Raw genomic sequence first — 17,032 nt, forward strand, 5'->3', positions numbered from 1 at the left:
AAAAAAGACTCTTTTCTGCTGTCTTTGTCAGGCGCTGAAATCAAACACCATCGATTCACAGTTTGATACAAAAGCTTGTATAGGCACTAGCATTAGCCGTCTCAACACTGCGACAAAACACTGGACAAACAGAGCCGGTGAAAGCGTGTCTGAGGAGGGCCGGCGAGGTCAGCGCTTTGTGAAAAACACCAGAACGTTCTGAACAAACACAAACAAAGTCTAGGTGAAATGTCTAGCAAAGTGTCATAAAATGTTGATTTATGAATATATTTGGATTGGAACTATATGCTATACATTACATACACACAGAACACACACTTTAATGACAGCGGCACTGAAGCCGACCACACTCAAATATACGTCTAAGTCAGTTATTCTCATTTATTATTCATTTCTCAAAAGTTCATTCATTAAGAGTTTGTAATGCTTTTAAAAGTATACTCTTATGCTCACCAAGACTACATTCATTTATTTTGATCAAAGATACAGTAAAAATTAATAATGTCTAATATTGTTACCATTTAAAGTAATAGCATTTAAACAAAACAATCTTAACAACATTAAAAAAGTCTTCACTGTCACCTTTGATCAATTTTTATGTGTCCTTGCTGAGTAAAAGTATTAATATCTTTCAAATAATAATAATAATAATAATATGCCCCTTCCTTGCATATTTGTCACACTTAAAAGATTCAGATCATCAAACAAATTTTAATATTACTCAAAGATAACGCAATAACGCAAGTAATGCAGTTTTTAAATGATGATTTCATTTATTAAAGGAAAAAAGCTGTCCAAACCTGCCTGGCCCTACGTGTGCAAAAACCTTTTGACTGCACTGTATATATATATATATATATACACACATACACATACACATACACATACATATACATATACACACACACACACACACAAGTTCAAAGTATATAATAGATAAAAAAAATTTAAATGTTAAAATTTATTAGAATTATATATAAAGTATATATATATATATATATATATATATATATATATATGAATTTGCTGGATCTGCTCAGATTCACAGCACACATCTCACTCTCTGATCTTGCGTTATGAGAGGTGTGTAATATTGTGCCATACATCTGTTCAGCAGTGAGTCCGTCTGTATCACAGCCTGAGCTGAATCCACAGTCTTCCTGTTTCACCAGTCTAAAATTACAGGAAAATAGATGTAGTAGATATAGAGGGCTGCAGCTCTGGAGGGCCAAGAACCTCCTTTCAACAAATAATTGACCACAATCGTTGTTTGCTCTCTCTGTCTCTGACTTTCTCTCCTGGTTTTTTCCCCCTCACAGCCAACAACACAAATGCCTCAGCGACAGCACAGTCTCAAGGTGAGCGTCTTCGCAATTCACTTTCTCACCCTTTCATGCGCCTTTATACAAGAACACATCCTTTTAAGAGAAGATACGTTTGCCATCGCCCATTGGCAGGATCACAGCAGGACCGGATAATAATTGCCTCTGAGGCACAGGAAAAAAGACAGGTCACTTCCTCTCGCTCAATTTACACAATCCCTTCTCCACCGTTATGCTCTCTTTTTGGAGTCATATGTCATATTTAGACTTATTATTGTGCGTTAAGTTGAAGGGGATTAGAGACATTCTTACAGGCTTCATTATATCATTATATTTCAGCCGTGCAGCTCTGCGTTTCAACTTGTGTTATTCAGAAACCCGCAGCTTTCATGTGCACTACATGATGAACACTAGCAAAAAAGGACCAGAAAGTCATCTTTTTTTTTTTTTTGGGAATGATTCACTTTTTTGGGACATGCACCATGTTTTTCTTAGATATGATACCATGGCAATATATAATGGCAATATCATGGCATTCTTGTAAATCCATGTAAATATAAATATGCAAATATTATAATTTTTTTTGTTGAATGATTCACTTTTTTGGGACATGCACCATGTTTTTATTTTTATTTTTTTTAGATATGATACCATGGCAATATATAATAGCAATATCATGGCATTCTTGTAAATCCATGTAAATATAAAAATGCAAATATTATTATAATTTTTTTTTTTTTTAATGATTCACTTTTTTTGGGACATGCACCATGTTTTTTTCTTTTAGATATGATACCATGGTAAAATATAATGGCAATATCATGGCATTCTTGTAAATCCATGTAAATATAAATACGCAAATATTAATGTAAATATAAATATGATCTAAATATATTGCATTATGCAATTGTTTGACTTTTTTTGCATTCTTTAAAGTAAATTGGAGCACCGTATGTTTACCATGGTACATGTAAAGTTCACCATTTAGTTCCACGGTACTGATACGGTTTAAAGAAAATAAAAAACATGCAAAACTAAAGATTTTCTATTAATCGTAAACTCGGTTAAGGTGCAAAATTATTTCCTAAAGTCTAAGAACACAACAAAAAACAAACCAGAGTTATAATGGTTAACTACAACTAAAACCATTACTTCTGTTACTTGAGATATAAGATATAAAAATAAACATATTTTATTTCAGCTAGTTTCCAAGGCAACATTTCTCATTTTCATTTAGTTTAACTTGTGGGTGAAATACAAATTTAACTGAATTTAAAAAAAACGAATTATGAATTTACAAAATTCTGAAAAATTAAAAGGAAAATGGAAAATATGAAAAAAGTTTAAAATATTAATAAAAACTACAATAGTATTTTAGAGGCACTAAGATAATACTGTATGTTCTTCTCATTATCAGGTAGTTAACTAATACCATAAAAATATACTTAATAAAACTGAAATACAATATTTAAAAAGTAAATGTGTTTTATTTCAGATAGTTGACAAGGCAACTTGATGCACTAAAAAAAAGTACAACTGAAAAAAAAAATGAGTTTTTATATGTATTTTGTTTTCATTTTACTTTTCGTTGTGTTTTTGTCATTTTTGTTATTATTTTTTTAAATATGCCTACATAGATCTTATTATTTAGTTATTGTTTTTCTAAATATGTCTATATAGAATTTATTCTTTTTATTTTACTTTTTTTTTTTTGCTCTAGTTATTTTAGTATATTATTTTATTTGAGTTCAACTTCTATTTTATAACATTTATTGAGTAACAAAAATGCGTTTTTTAGTTATGGTTTTAATTTTTGCTTCACTATAATAACCCCGATCATAGTTATAATTGATCCCAGATGAAAAATGCAGTGATGAACTAAAGATCAGAGCAGAACTCTTTCTGAGGGATCATGTTGATCCTGTCTTTGTTTCTCGTGTCCTGTTTCAGTCATGAGAAGCGGCTGCCCATATCCAGTTCAGAGGTTATGACATCTAAAGAAAGGAACTGAATGGCATTTTCATTGTATGGAATCACCGTTGAGGCTTTGTTCCTCTGGCAATACGAGAACGGCTTTTGAGTCCATGTGGTGGCGTCGCTCAATAAAACAATACGAGGCACATCAGTGTGTGTTTGCTGGAAACCATAGCCTTCCGTTTGCTTCATATTCAATGGCAAGTTAAGCTCAGCAGAATAATATTACCGATAATCTGGCCCACACCCTCTATGGAGCAAACCATATGATTTCTAGGAGCAAAGTGTTCCTGATGGACAAACAACAGGGGGGAAGTCGTGGCCTAATGGTTAGAGAGTCGGCCTCATGACCCAAAGGTTGCGGGTTCGAGTCTCGTACCGGCAGGGATTGTGGGTGGGGGGAGTGAATGTACAGCGCTCTCTCCCACCTTCAATACCACGACTGAGGTGTCCTTGAGCAAGACACCGCACCCCCAACTGCTCCCCGGGCGCCGCAGCATAAATGGCTGCCCACTGCTCCGGGTGTGTGTTCACAGTTTGTGTGTTCACTGCTGTGTGTGTGCACTTTGGATGGGTAAATGCAGAGCATTAATTCCGAGTATGGGTCACCATACTTGGCCACATGTCACAACAGGCGTTTCATGATCATTTCATAATTTTTCTGGAAAAATCATTACAGAATAGATAACAGCAAAGTGAATACATGAATTTATAAGACCTCTAAATGATCAAGAATGCCTTCTGTAAAAAATGATCAAACAGTCTTCTATATACTGTATACACTGTAAAAAATGCTTTTCTAGCTTAGATTTTTTTGTCTTGTTTCCAGCCAAAATATCTAAAAATTCTAGATAATTTAAAAGGTAAGCAAAATATTTCACATTTCTGTTTGAAATAAGATTATTTTGCTTGTTTTAAGCAAAAACTCACTTAATTTTGACTTGTTAAAATTAAAACAAGACAAGACAATCATTTCTACTTGTCTAGAAAATTCCTCTTGATTTAAGAATTTTTTGATATTTTGGCTGGAAACAAGACAAAAAATCTAAGCTAGAAAAGCATTTTTTGCAGTGTACATACATACACACATATATACAGTATATATATAGAGAGAGAGAGAGAAAAGAAATTCTTGTTTTGAAGTAAGATTTCATGCCTCAAATGGTTAACCCTGTAAAGCCCGACATAAAACATAATAGTCAGAAAAACAGTCAGTGGAACAGTTTATGAGTACAATATTTAAAAAAATCTTTTTTTGTTGAGTATCATATTTGATCTATAAGGCTTTTATGGCTGATATAGTGTGATATAGTGAGAATATGAAGGAAAAAAACAGCTCAATTTTATTCAAAGACTCAAACTGAGCAAAAACTATGAATTTGGTGCAGATGCTGATTTTATGTGATGAAATTCCAATGCTTGTAATGTAAATCAATGAGATCTTTATAACAGTACAGCAGATACTGACATAAAATATATGTAAATATACATAGGCTATATGCATATCTTAATATTTACATACTATATATGAACCTGTGCTGTAGGAGACGGAGCGGTGCGTTTGGCGGGGACAGGGGACCTCTGTCAGGGCCGGGTGGAGGTCTACTATCAGGGCAGCTGGGGAACGGTGTGTGATGATGACTGGAGCATTGCGGACGCCACAGTCGTGTGTCAACAAATCGGCTGCGGACTGGCTGTCGGCGCACCTTCAAATGCTTACTTCGGCTACGGCACGGGACGGATTTTGCTGGATAACGTGAACTGTAACGGGCAGGAGGGCAGCCTGGCCAGCTGTTACAGCCTCGGCTGGGGAGTTCATAACTGCGGCCATCATGAGGATGCCGGTGTCATCTGCTCAGGTGGGTTTCTTTCTCCTCTTTCAGGTATACACCTTATTTCACAAAGCAGAAGTCAGCTATTTTCTGTGAATGGGCAAGACTTCTGATTCATTAGTCATATAGGTAAATAACTACAAGAATAACTAAAGAATAGTAAAGCTACTTGTGTTACAAACCAGTGTGTTTATGAATACGATAATAATATAAAAATAAATATGAATAGCCTACCAGTTTGCAATATCAAACAGCGTAACGGGCTGTTTTTGTACTAAAATGACTGGAACTCACAAATCTTGCACATAAAATTCTTCCAAATTTTCTGTTGAAATAAGCCATATTCAGATGAACTAATGTACTAAGTGGGGTCCAACAGAAGTGCTTATATTTAGCAATTTGTTCATGATTTTTACAATTTAGCAATTTTTCATCATTTTTTCATTATATTTGCAATTTTATTTAGCATTTTTTTATGAGATAGAGTGATTTTATTTTGCATAGTTTTCAGAATTTTTGCAATTTTATTGTGCAACTTTACTGCATTTTGCTCTTTTTTCATTATTTTTGCAATTTTATTTTGTAATTTTTTCAACATTACTTTCTTCCCATAATTATATGATCATCATAATTGCTTGAATTATTACTATATATATATATATATATATATATATATATATATATATATATATATATATATATATATATATATATGTTATATATATTTTTGTTGTTGTTTACATTTACATTGATTAATTTAGCAGTATTGATCTTTCAGACCTGACAGTATGTGCATATTCTGTACTGCTGTATTTCATTTGATTGCAGCTCTAACTCTCTCTGTCTCTATTATATATTTCAGGTGCCAGTTCCACCACGGTCCCAATTATCAACACAGAGACTATAGGCAGAGATTTCATCGTTCCTGAAAGCACAGCAGGTATAAACACTGTCTATACTGTACATAGGAGCCTGTAACTTCACCTGCTATTTTCAATAATGCACGGTTGAATTAATAGCCAATTCATTGTTATTAACTGCTGTGCCTGACCATCCGTTTTGTGCCATCTGTCTGCTAACACACTGCCTGCTAACAGGATCGTCCTGCATAATGAAACCCCTTCAAGCACCAGCAGATAGCGTCTTTTTTTAAAACATCACTGAGTGCACACATTTTGTCTGTGTTCCTCCTTCTTTCGTGACATTTTTCTCTGTTTTCTTTAGTGACAGAAATGCCAGTGCCAGTACAACATGAAACAGTAACCACGGTGATCACTACAGCCTCAACAACGAAAGGTAGTAAAGACACATAAGACACATATCCATCTATCCATCCATAAATAAATTATGTATTTAAAAAGGTAGATTGCAAAAAAATAAATACATTAATATAATACGGTCTAAATTAATTAATTTAATATCTATCTATCTATATAAACTAAATAAATTACATATTTATTTATGCATTTAAACGGATAGATAGCAAAAATCTACTACTTATACATAATTACATTAAATACATATTTATTTAGATATTATTTATTTTATTATTTTATCATAATTATTTTATTGATTTACTTATGTATTTCGATGGATGAGTGGATAGATTAAATTGATCAGTAAAGACATTTATAATGTTGCAAAGGGTTTCCATTTCATGTAAACACTGTTCTTTTGAACTTTCTATTCATTGAAGAATCCTGAAAAATAAAATGTATCAAATTTTCCACAAAAATATGAAGCAGCACAACTGTTTTCAACATTGACAATAATCAGAAATCAGCAAATTGTGCATCCACTCATCAGATTTTTGCTTCAGAGCCGAGTGAATGAACACGGTTCGAGATTCACCAGGCAAATTCTCTCTGCTGCTGGAAGAAGAGGCTGTTCTGGGTGGCGTTACGGCACAATCAGCGGTGTCCCTGTTAATTCAGCGATTACCCTGGGTGCTTCATCTAAAAGAGCAGTTTCTTATCACGGACGCTCGCATCTTATTAAAGATGCCCTATCTTAAGCACTAAAACGAATGCACAAGGGTAGTACCGACCCATGTCCCAGCTGGCCCCTAAGTACCCCAGGAAGACTGCGAGGAGGCCCTGACATGGACAGCCCGGAGATGCGAGGAACTGCTTCTCTTTTGGAGATGGTGAGAACAGTGCCACTCCTTCCCCCGGAGGAGGGCTGGGTGGAGAATCTTTGCTTTGTTCTGTTCCGCTGTTGGCCCAAGAGCCAGCGGTAACCACATTCTCAAAGAAAGAGCAGTTTCATTTTCCTCCGGGCCATCAGGCTCGTGGGTTGACAGTGAGCGACGCACTGCCTCCTCACTCTTGCCCACGACGCCCCCTATCACCAGAGGCAAAGAGATTACAGTTCGGGGATGCAATGCCTTCCCACGCATCTCTGGCGGGTCCCTCCGGGGACACGGGGAGTCCTGCTGTGATGGGCCAGAACGCGGTGCTTTCTGGGCCATCTAGCATGACTTCCCACCACTGCACCACTGTGGGTATGTCGATTGTCCCTTTGGTGCCACTCACACAGAGTTTGGGAGCATGGCTCACATTCCTGCGGTTTGCATTCGAGGGTCGGGCATGGTTGTCAGGGTCCTCCCCTTCGGGCTTTCCCTGTCCCCCCCGTGTCTTTGCAAAAGTCGCGGAGGGCACCCTTGCCCCGTTATGGGAAGTGGGCATCAGGACAGCTGTATTACTCCCTGACCGAGGCCCCCCTTGGCACAGACGCACTGGCACACAGCTGGCCTCTGGCTTTACGGAAGAATGTGTTTCCTCCAGTGAGCCTTCTCGCACAGATACTGTACAAGGTCAGGGAGGATGAGGAACAGGTCCTGCTGGTTGCGCCGTATTGTCCCACCCAGACCTGGTTTTCAGAACTCATGCTACTCGTGACAGACCCTCCCTGGCGCATTCCTCTGAGGAAGTATCTTCTTTCTCAGAGGCTCAGCACCCTGGCACCCACGTCCAGATCACGGGACGCGGCAGACCTAAGTGATTTCTCACTGGTGGTGGAAGACACTATCACTCAGGCCAGAGCCCTCTCTACGAGGCGAGGTTTTGCCTTGAAGTAGAGTCTGTTTGCGATCTGGTTTTCTTCTCACCGAGAAGACCCCCGAAGAGGCATGATTGGAGTAGTGCTTTCTTTCCTGCAAGGAAGGTTGAAGCGTAGGCTATCACCCTCCACCCTGAAAGTGTATGTGGCTGCTATTGCAGCACATCACGATGCAGTGGACGGCCGGTTCCTGGGAAAGCGAAGAGTGCCTTGTGTTTGGGCCGGCCTACTCTCATGTTGTCCTGAGAACCCGTGCCCAAGGTTCCCATCACACCTTTTTGCGATCAGGTGGCGAACCTGCAAGCACTGCCCTCGGAGGAGGCAGATCAGTTTTTTTTTTTTGCGATTTCTGTTGCTGTGTCCCGTAAGAGGACTGTTCCCCGGACAGCGAACCCTGGTGGAGTATCCTCCAGCACCCCCGGCAGCCAGACTGAGCAGAGCAGTCTGACGCCAGGCCCAGTATTGATGTTATCTTGCCCGGGTCTCTGGTCAGCCCCTGTAATAGGCTAGGTGTCCATATGGCTTGATTCCCTTCGGGCGATCCCATATGTGTATTCTTCCATGGTAAGGTTTCCCTCTCGGTGAACCCATGTCTTCCCTTTGACAGACCATTCTGTCAGGCTCTGCTGGCAGTCGTTCCTCTCTATTCTCAGGTAGGACCTGCCTCAGAGTCCCATTCCATATATAGTACTGCCCCAGGCCTGGGTCAGTCCATATGAGTGTCTCCACATGATACCTCCCTACGAGTAGGATGTGGCCTCCATAGTGCCCTTCTCTGGAAGGCTCGCTTCCCCATCATTACTGCCAAGATGTAACAACAAATAGGAAAGACTTGAAGCAATCTTTCATTGAAGGTCAAAATCCCTTCTGTTAAGAAATTTCTGCAGTAAAAGTAACAGCGGCTTGGCTATCACCAGCAGCGATATACTCCCCTTTGGTCCCTGCGGGTACCAAGGTCAGCGAATTTGTGCTGGGGCGTTGGGAAGGTTATGACCTTTGCGTAGCATTTGTCTGACACACGGCTGCTTGTCAACATTTGCAATGCCATAGGGTTGTGATGGGGTTCAGGTTGTGGCGCTTTCCATGGACCCCTGATGTCGTCACGACATAACTTGAAGTGACCGACAGATAGGGAACGTCTCAGTTACATACATAACCGTTGTTCCCTGATGGAGGAAAGGAAGACATTATGTCCCCATGACACAACCTCGAACCATCACTGGTTCAAGTTCTCGGCTACTCAGCATAAAACCTGATGAGTGGATGCACTTGTCGCCTATTTATACCCCTGTGCATGGGGAGTGGCTCATCATGCAAAATCCACTAGCCAAATATCATTGGCATTTTCTCTTAATCAGAGAGGATTCGGGCTCCCAAGTAAGAACCCTAATGTCGTCACGAATGTCTCCATTCCCTCCATCAGGGAACGAGGGTTACGTACGTAACAGAGAAGTTCTTTTTCACTTTTTATTTATCAAAAAATCCTGAAAAAAGTATCACACGTTACAAAAAAAAAAAATCAGCTTTGCATCAAAGGAATAAATTATATTTTAAATATTAAAATAGAAAACCATTTTTTTAATGTATTTTTTAATCAAATAAACGCAACCTTGATGAGCAGAAGAAACTTCTTTAGGATCTTACAGATGCCAAACTTTTGAATGGCAGTGTATGTACTGTAAATCTAAATCTGAATCTAAATATGTGTGAATAATTCACATTATATTGCAATTTTCATATATAAATCATATTATATATCCAGGCTATTCACACATACAAGACGTGTGAGTGCTGCCAGTACTTCATTCATGAAATTCACCCAGTCATTCACAACACCAGCATTTATTCACTATGAAAGAACACGCACACACACACACACACCTCACTGCAACACAATGTTCTGCTGGACTAAGTCAAGTCTCCAGGGCAGTTTTTCCTTTGGCATGCTTCATCTTTTACACACAGACAAACACACACACACATCCGTCTTTCACTGTTCCTTCAATTAACAATACTCTCAAACACATACAAACTCACATCCATTACATTTACTTGGCCGTTGTATCTTTTCGAAATCCCCTCAGCCATCGTTAGAGAAATCGCTAAACTGATTAAAGATCAGCATTTGTAATTTGCAGCAACTTTAGAAGCATCCTCTGTACGTCAGTCGCCGTGTCTACATGAAAAATAAAGAGGCCCGTCGGAGCAAATCATCATCAGCACAGACCCGCAGGGGAAGCCGTCCTCCGCATAGGCCACGTGCATCCACTAACGCATAAATATATGCATGTATGCATCTAATAGATGAGCATTTAAGAGAAGAGGGAAAGACTAAAATAAACACCAGATAAAGGAATGAAAGCATCAACCTTTAGACCGCCTCATGAATGAGAAGCACAGCTTAATGTGTATAAAAGAGTACGTTCAGTCACAGTAAATGAAAGTTAATCAAACGTTTCTTAACTAAATTGGTGTTTTCTTTCTTTCAGCACCTATGGAGTTTGAGGTAGCCGGAAGAGACTTTGGCATAGGGGTCACAGAGAAACCTCTGACAACTACAAGAGCAACTACAACCACAACACCAGCGGACGGTAAGAACGTCACACTCGAGTCTTAACGTCCTAAAAGACATTACAGAAACATTCGTTGCTTCCTTTTTGAGTGAACTATCCCCTTAAAATGATCTGCCAAGTTGCAAGCTTAATTCAGAGGGAAAACACGTTTTCATACCTCACTGACAGGTACTTGTTCTCGTTTTAGGCGTAGATTCACTAAAATTTGTTCAGTTTCTAAAAAAACAAGACTTCATATGCTCAAATGGCATCTGAAGTAAATGTGTCTTGATTTAAGGATATGTAAATATTTGTACTGGGAAAAAAACAAAACAACTGATGACGCATGCCACATTTAATGCCATGACTTCATGTTTTTGAGACTTTATGCTCAAAGTTAACACAAACCCTGTATATAATGAAACATTTGTTATGCCTAAAGTAAAAAAAAAAAAGTTGAGAACATATTTTTATATATTTATATTTTTTAATATTTATGCTGTCACTTTTTTTAATGTACAGTCTTTCATAAAGTATTGGAGAAAAACAGCAACATATTTGCTAGTGTATATATAAATAAAAAATGCTATGAATCTATGATATATTCTAGGGCTGCTAAACGATTTATATATAAAATATTTATATATAATATGAATTATATACAAGTAGAAATATATATGCACACAAATATTTTTTTAATATATACAGATATGTATTTATATATATACATAGTAAATATACACAGTACAGTAACACACAAATAGTATGTAAACAATCTTTTATTTTGAATGTGATTAATCGCGATTAATTGTTTTGCATCCCTATTCTTAACCATATATACAGTGGGGAAAAAAAGTATTTAGTCAGCCACCAATTGTGCAAGTTCTCCCACTTAAAAAGATGAGAGAGGCTTGTAATTTTCATCATAGGTATACCTCAACTATGAGAGACAAAATGAGAAAAAAAAATCCAGAAAATCACATTGTAGGATTTTTAAAGAATTTATTTGCAAATTATGGTGGAAAATAAGTATTTGGTCAATAACAAAATTTCATCTCAATACTTTGTTATATACCCTTTGTTGGCAATGACAGAGGTCAAAGGTTTTCTGTAAGTCTTCACAAGGTTTTCACACACTGTTGCTGGTATTTTGGCCCATTCCTCCATGCAGATCTCCTCTAGAGCAGTAATGTTTTGGGGCTGTCGCTGGGCAACACGGATTTTCAACTCCCTCCAAAGATTTTCTATGGGGTTGAGATCTGGAGACTGGCTAGGCCACTCCAGGACCTTGAAATGCTTCTTACGAAGCCACTCCTTCGTTGCCCGGGCGGTGTGTTTTGGATCATTGTCATGCTGAAAGACCCAGCCACGTTTCATCTTCAGTGCCCTTGCTGATGGAAGGAGGTTTTCACTCAAAATCTCATGATACATGGCCCCATTCATTCTTTCGTTTACACGGATCAGTTGTCCTGGTCCCTTTGCAGAAAAACAGCCCCAAAGCATGATGTTTCCACCCCCATGCTTCACAGTAGGTATGGTGTTCTTTGGATGCGACTCAGCATTCTTTCTCCTCCAAACATGACAAGTTGAGTTTTTACCAAAAAGTTCTATTTTGGTTTCATCTGCCCATATGACATTCTCCCAATCCTCTTCTGGATCATCCAAATGCTCTCTAGCAAACTTCAGACGGGCCTGGACATGTACTGGCTTAAGCAGGGGGACACGTCTGGCACTGCAGGATTTGAGTCCCTGGCGGCGCAGTGTGTTACTGATGGTAGCCTTTGTTACTTTGGTCCCAGCTCTCTGCAGGTCATTCACTAGTTCCCCCCGTGTGGTTCTGGGATTTTTGCTCTCAGTTCTTGTGATCATTTTGACCCCACGGGGTGAGATCTTGCGTGGAGCCCCAGATCGAGGGAGATTATCAGTGGTCTTGTATGTCTTCCATTTTCTAATAATTGCTCCCACAGTTGATTTCTTCACACCAAGCTGTTTACCTATTGCAGATTCAGTCTTCCCATCCTGGTGCAGGTCTACAATTTTGTTTCTGGTGTCCTTTGACAGCTCTTTGGTCTTGGCCATGGTGGAGTTTGGAGTGTGACTGTTTGAGGTTGTGGACGAGTGTCTTTTATACTGATAACGAGTTCAAACAGATGCCATTAATACAGGTAACGAGTGGAGGACAGAGGAGCCTCTTAAAGAAGAAGTTACAGGTCTGTGAGAGCCAGAAATCTTGCTTGTTTGTAGGTGACCAAATACTTATTTTACCGAGGAATTTACCAATTAATTCTTTAAAAATCCTACAATGTGATTTTCTGGTTTTTTTTCTCATTTTGTCTCTCATAGTTGAGGTATACCTATGATGAAAATTACAGGCCTCTCTCATCTTTTTAAGTGGGAGAACTTGCACAATTGGTGGCTGACTAAATACTTTTTTGCCCCACTGTATATATATATATTTTAGAAATGTTCTCATTTTAAGACAAATCAAGAGATTATTTGTTTTTCATATAATAACTTTTACATAATAAATGTCTCATTATCTGTATTTACATTTTGTGAAATAATGAATATGTGATAGATTTGATAGACGTGATAAGATTATAGATTCTTCATAAAACAAGACTGATTTAGGAATGCTTAGATATTTGTACTGGAAAACGAGGCAAAAACATTAAAGGAACACGCCACTATTTTTGAAAATAGGCTCATTTTCCAACTCCCCTAGAGTTAAACAGTTGAGTTTTACCGTTTTCGAATCCATTCAGCCGATCTCCGGGTCTGGCGGTAGCACTTTTAGCTGTAGCTTAGCATAGATCATTGAATCGGATTAGACCGTTAGCATCTTGCTCAAAAATGACCAAAGCGTTTCTATATTTTTCCTATTTATATGACTCTTCTGTAGTTACATCGTGTACTAAGACCGACGGAAAATGAAAAGTTGCGATTTTCTAAAAATAAGAAAAATATAGAAACTCTTTGGCCATTTTTGAGTGAGATGCTAACGGTCTAATCAGATTCAATGATCTATGCTAAGCTACAGCTAAAAGTGCTGGAAAATGAGCCTATTTTCAAAAATAGTGGAGTGTTCCTTTAAGCAAGAAAATGTTTAAAATAATATGGGGTTGTAGAAAATAATAACTGAAAAAGCGTGCTTGAATGCCCACTTCTACAAAACTACAAATTTTTCACCTTTGACCATCTGTTTTCTGCATACTATGATTTAGGGCACACTATTTCTAATTTCACTTACTGTTTAGGATGACTAGTGTTTGAATTGGCACACGGCTTATGCCTTTCTTTCTCTTCTCAAGGTACCATCAGGCTCATTGGGGGCCTGAACCGCTGCGAGGGCCGTGTGGAGATATTCCTGAGAGGAGAATGGGGAACTGTGTGCGATGACGCTTGGGATCTGGCGGATGCGAAGGTGGTGTGCAGGCAGATGGGCTGCGGGCTGCCTAAAGCCGCCCAGGTGATGGCCTACTTTGGTCCCGGCCGTAGCACAATCCAGATGGACAATCTGAAGTGCACAGGCAGAGAAGCTGCTCTCACTCAGTGCTCTCACATAGCATGGAACGTCCACAACTGTGACCATTCAGAGGATGCCAGCGTCACATGTGGACTCTAATGACTCCACCCACCACAGGCCACGCCCACCGCAAGCCACACCCACCACCCCGGTCCAGTGAATACAGTGGGGGCGAAAGAGTTTCCAGGACTTGTATAAATTTTGTACATAACCCCTCACACCAACCGAGGAGATTTTAAAGAGGAAATAATTATTGGGTGTGAAACAAGAAAAAATAAATTATGCTAATACTGTTATATAAATAACTGTAATAAATATAATGAATGAAAATTCTAATTATGCACTTTATAAACTATAAGAATGTGTACACATAGGTGAATAAATATGCTGAACTATTGATATACAGTGGAAACCAAAGTTTTAGACTCTTTTTAGATTTCGATTGCAAGCACCAAATTTATTATGCCATAAAAAACTTATGTACTGTACTTCTAGTACGTTTCCGATTATAAAAAAAAGGTTAGATTCTTCTGGATCTGTTTCCTGAATGCTAAAAGTAAAACATAAAATATTTCTATTTTAAATATTTGAAGATTGTTGTGTTGCATATCTTAAAAGTTAAGAATGTAGATCAGGGGCGATTCTAGGATTTTCAATTTAAAGAGGCTCAGCCCCCAGTGAGGGTATAATAATAATAATAATAGCCTTATAATAAAAAATATATATAAATAAGAATAAAAAATGTTTGATTAATAGGGGTCGTATACTAAACTTATTGCAGTATTCCACTGTATTGCATAAATAGGTATAATATTTGAGTACTGAATAAGCCAAACTCAAGTCTTCATGATCTCACACACACAATCTGTTTACTGTACAAACACAAAATGTTACTGTTTGCATTTCTAGTACAACCCTCTTAGCTCAAGTATGCAAACCTATTCGCCACATGCACTGGAATATGTATTATATTGAAAGTTAAATTTTCAACTGAAAATGGCAGCATGATTGTTTTATAAAGTATGCGTTCATATGTGCTTCATTTTCGCTGGAAGAAACAGCTGTGGTGTGATGAGGGGTGAACGCTGTGAAAACTTAGGCTACAGTAGATGGGGAACCGATTATTGCTCCCCCATGATATTTTGTAAACTGGATTTATGACAAAGATGGCTATAGCTCCCCTAAAAATGGCCTAGCGACGCCCATGATGTAGATTTTTGCATTTTGTTGAAAGCCTTCATTATTCAGTCGGGGGGGCGGTTCTCAAAAATGTTCTCAGGTCCATTTTGATTGGGAAAAATAATGACTTAAATGCAAAAAATGGTTTTCATTTTCTTCTGTTCTTTTGTGTATTATTATAATTTTTTATGCACTGGAATATGTATTATATTGAAAGTTAAATTTTCAACTGAAAATGGCAGCATGATTGTTTTATAAAGTATGCGTTCATATGTGCTTCATTTTCGCTGGAAGAAACCGCTGTGGTGTGATGAGGGGTGAACGCTGTGAAAACTTCGGCTACAGTAGATGGGGAACCGATTATTGCTCCCCCATGATATTTGGTAAACTGGATTTATGACAAAGATGGCTATAGCTCCCCTAAAAATGGCCTAGCGACGCCCATGATGTAGATTTTTGCATTTTGTTGAAAGCCTTCATTATTCAGTCGGGGGGGCGGTTCTCAAAAATGTTCTCAGGTCCATTTTGATTGGGAAAAATAATGACTTAAATGCAAAAAATGGTTTTCATTTTCTTCTGTTCTTTTGTGTATTATTATAATTTTTTATAATTTTTTTGGAGTAGATGAACAGAATAAAAATTAATGGGATAAAAGGAATATTGCATTTCCATTGAGGAAACTAAACCATGTCATTGGCCTAACTGCATAACCTCTTAGTGTATTAGGTGGTTATTTTATGAGCTAGGAAAGAAATGTGGGGCAAAAATTATGTTAAGGTATTTTATATATAATATATTTAAACATTTGATATCCTAAATTTAAAAAAAAGAAGACAATTGATCAAATGTTTTTGATGTAACTTTTTTTACTGTACAGACTTTCCTAAAATATTGGGGTGAAACGTCAATGTTTTTGTCAATATATGTGGAAATAAAGCTATGAATCTCTTATTATTAACAGAGGTGGACTAAAGCTGTTTTTTTTATTTAAACATCTATACAACTCTCCTCCATTAAGTCAAAATAACACATTATTTATTCTTACTGCATGGTGCTCTATATAATAAAGGTTTAATTATCTGCATTTAAAACACATTTGATAAAATAATGAATATGCAGTACATAACATATTACTAAGTTACTAGTTATAATTAACATATTAGTTAATAAAGGGAGTCTGGATTTTGACTTTTGACTTTTTCAATAGCTTTTCTGTAGCCAAGAAGCAGGTACGGTATGTATCTCTACAGAAAATGACTTTGAAAACTAAATCAACCATTTAAAAAAATTCACTGGAGTAAAATGTACTGTGTGACAACAAGCCCCGGTTATCATACAAAGGCTAGCAAACTGGTAACACTATAATTCTTAATATTCTAACCTATATAAAAAAATCTAATAAAAATAAATAAATAAGCAAATAACTAAATAACCCTCTAATTATTAAGCCTGATTATGATTTGGCTATTCTTTTTTAAATTGCTCTAAAAGATACTTTAAAAGCGCAAACATACGATCACAATAGATTCACACAAAAACAAAAAAGTCAGGGAAGATTTCATGGAAAAGCAAACTTTGAAGGTGCAT

General features: G+C 37.6%; 2 protein-coding genes and 1 long non-coding RNA gene across 3 annotated transcripts in view; all 3 read left to right on the plus strand.

The window, feature by feature from the left end:
* The window catches only part of LOC107591516 (uncharacterized), a 3,733-nt gene extending 2,375 nt beyond the window's left edge, over positions 1-1,358 (plus strand). The window contains exon 3 of the long non-coding RNA XR_001609882.1: positions 1,320-1,358. This is a non-coding gene — a long non-coding RNA (uncharacterized lncRNA). The remainder of the gene's footprint in view (positions 1-1,319) is intronic.
* A 1,876-nt stretch (positions 1,359-3,234) lies between these two features.
* Positions 3,235-6,441, plus strand: LOC107591500 (scavenger receptor cysteine-rich domain-containing group B protein-like). Its single transcript, XM_016280658.1, has 4 exons — positions 3,235-3,298; positions 4,841-5,155; positions 5,991-6,068; positions 6,353-6,441. Exons 1-4 carry the CDS (start codon positions 3,235-3,237, stop codon positions 6,439-6,441), a joined length of 546 nt encoding a protein of 181 aa, XP_016136144.1.
* A 1,917-nt stretch (positions 6,442-8,358) lies between these two features.
* Positions 8,359-14,709, plus strand: LOC107591501 (deleted in malignant brain tumors 1 protein-like). The gene is made up of 6 exons (XM_016280659.1): positions 8,359-8,487; positions 8,558-8,647; positions 8,758-8,841; positions 8,939-8,999; positions 10,678-10,779; positions 14,052-14,709. The coding sequence occupies exons 1-6, from the start codon at positions 8,359-8,361 to the stop codon at positions 14,363-14,365; spliced, it is 780 nt and encodes a 259-aa protein (XP_016136145.1). The 3' UTR covers positions 14,366-14,709.
* Positions 14,710-17,032: the final 2,323 nt, after the last annotated feature.

This window comes from Sinocyclocheilus grahami, unplaced genomic scaffold (assembly GCF_001515645.1).
Source record: "Sinocyclocheilus grahami isolate Dianchi unplaced genomic scaffold, SAMN03320097.WGS_v1.1 scaffold142.1, whole genome shotgun sequence".
Taxonomy (NCBI): Eukaryota; Metazoa; Chordata; class Actinopteri; order Cypriniformes; family Cyprinidae; genus Sinocyclocheilus; species Sinocyclocheilus grahami.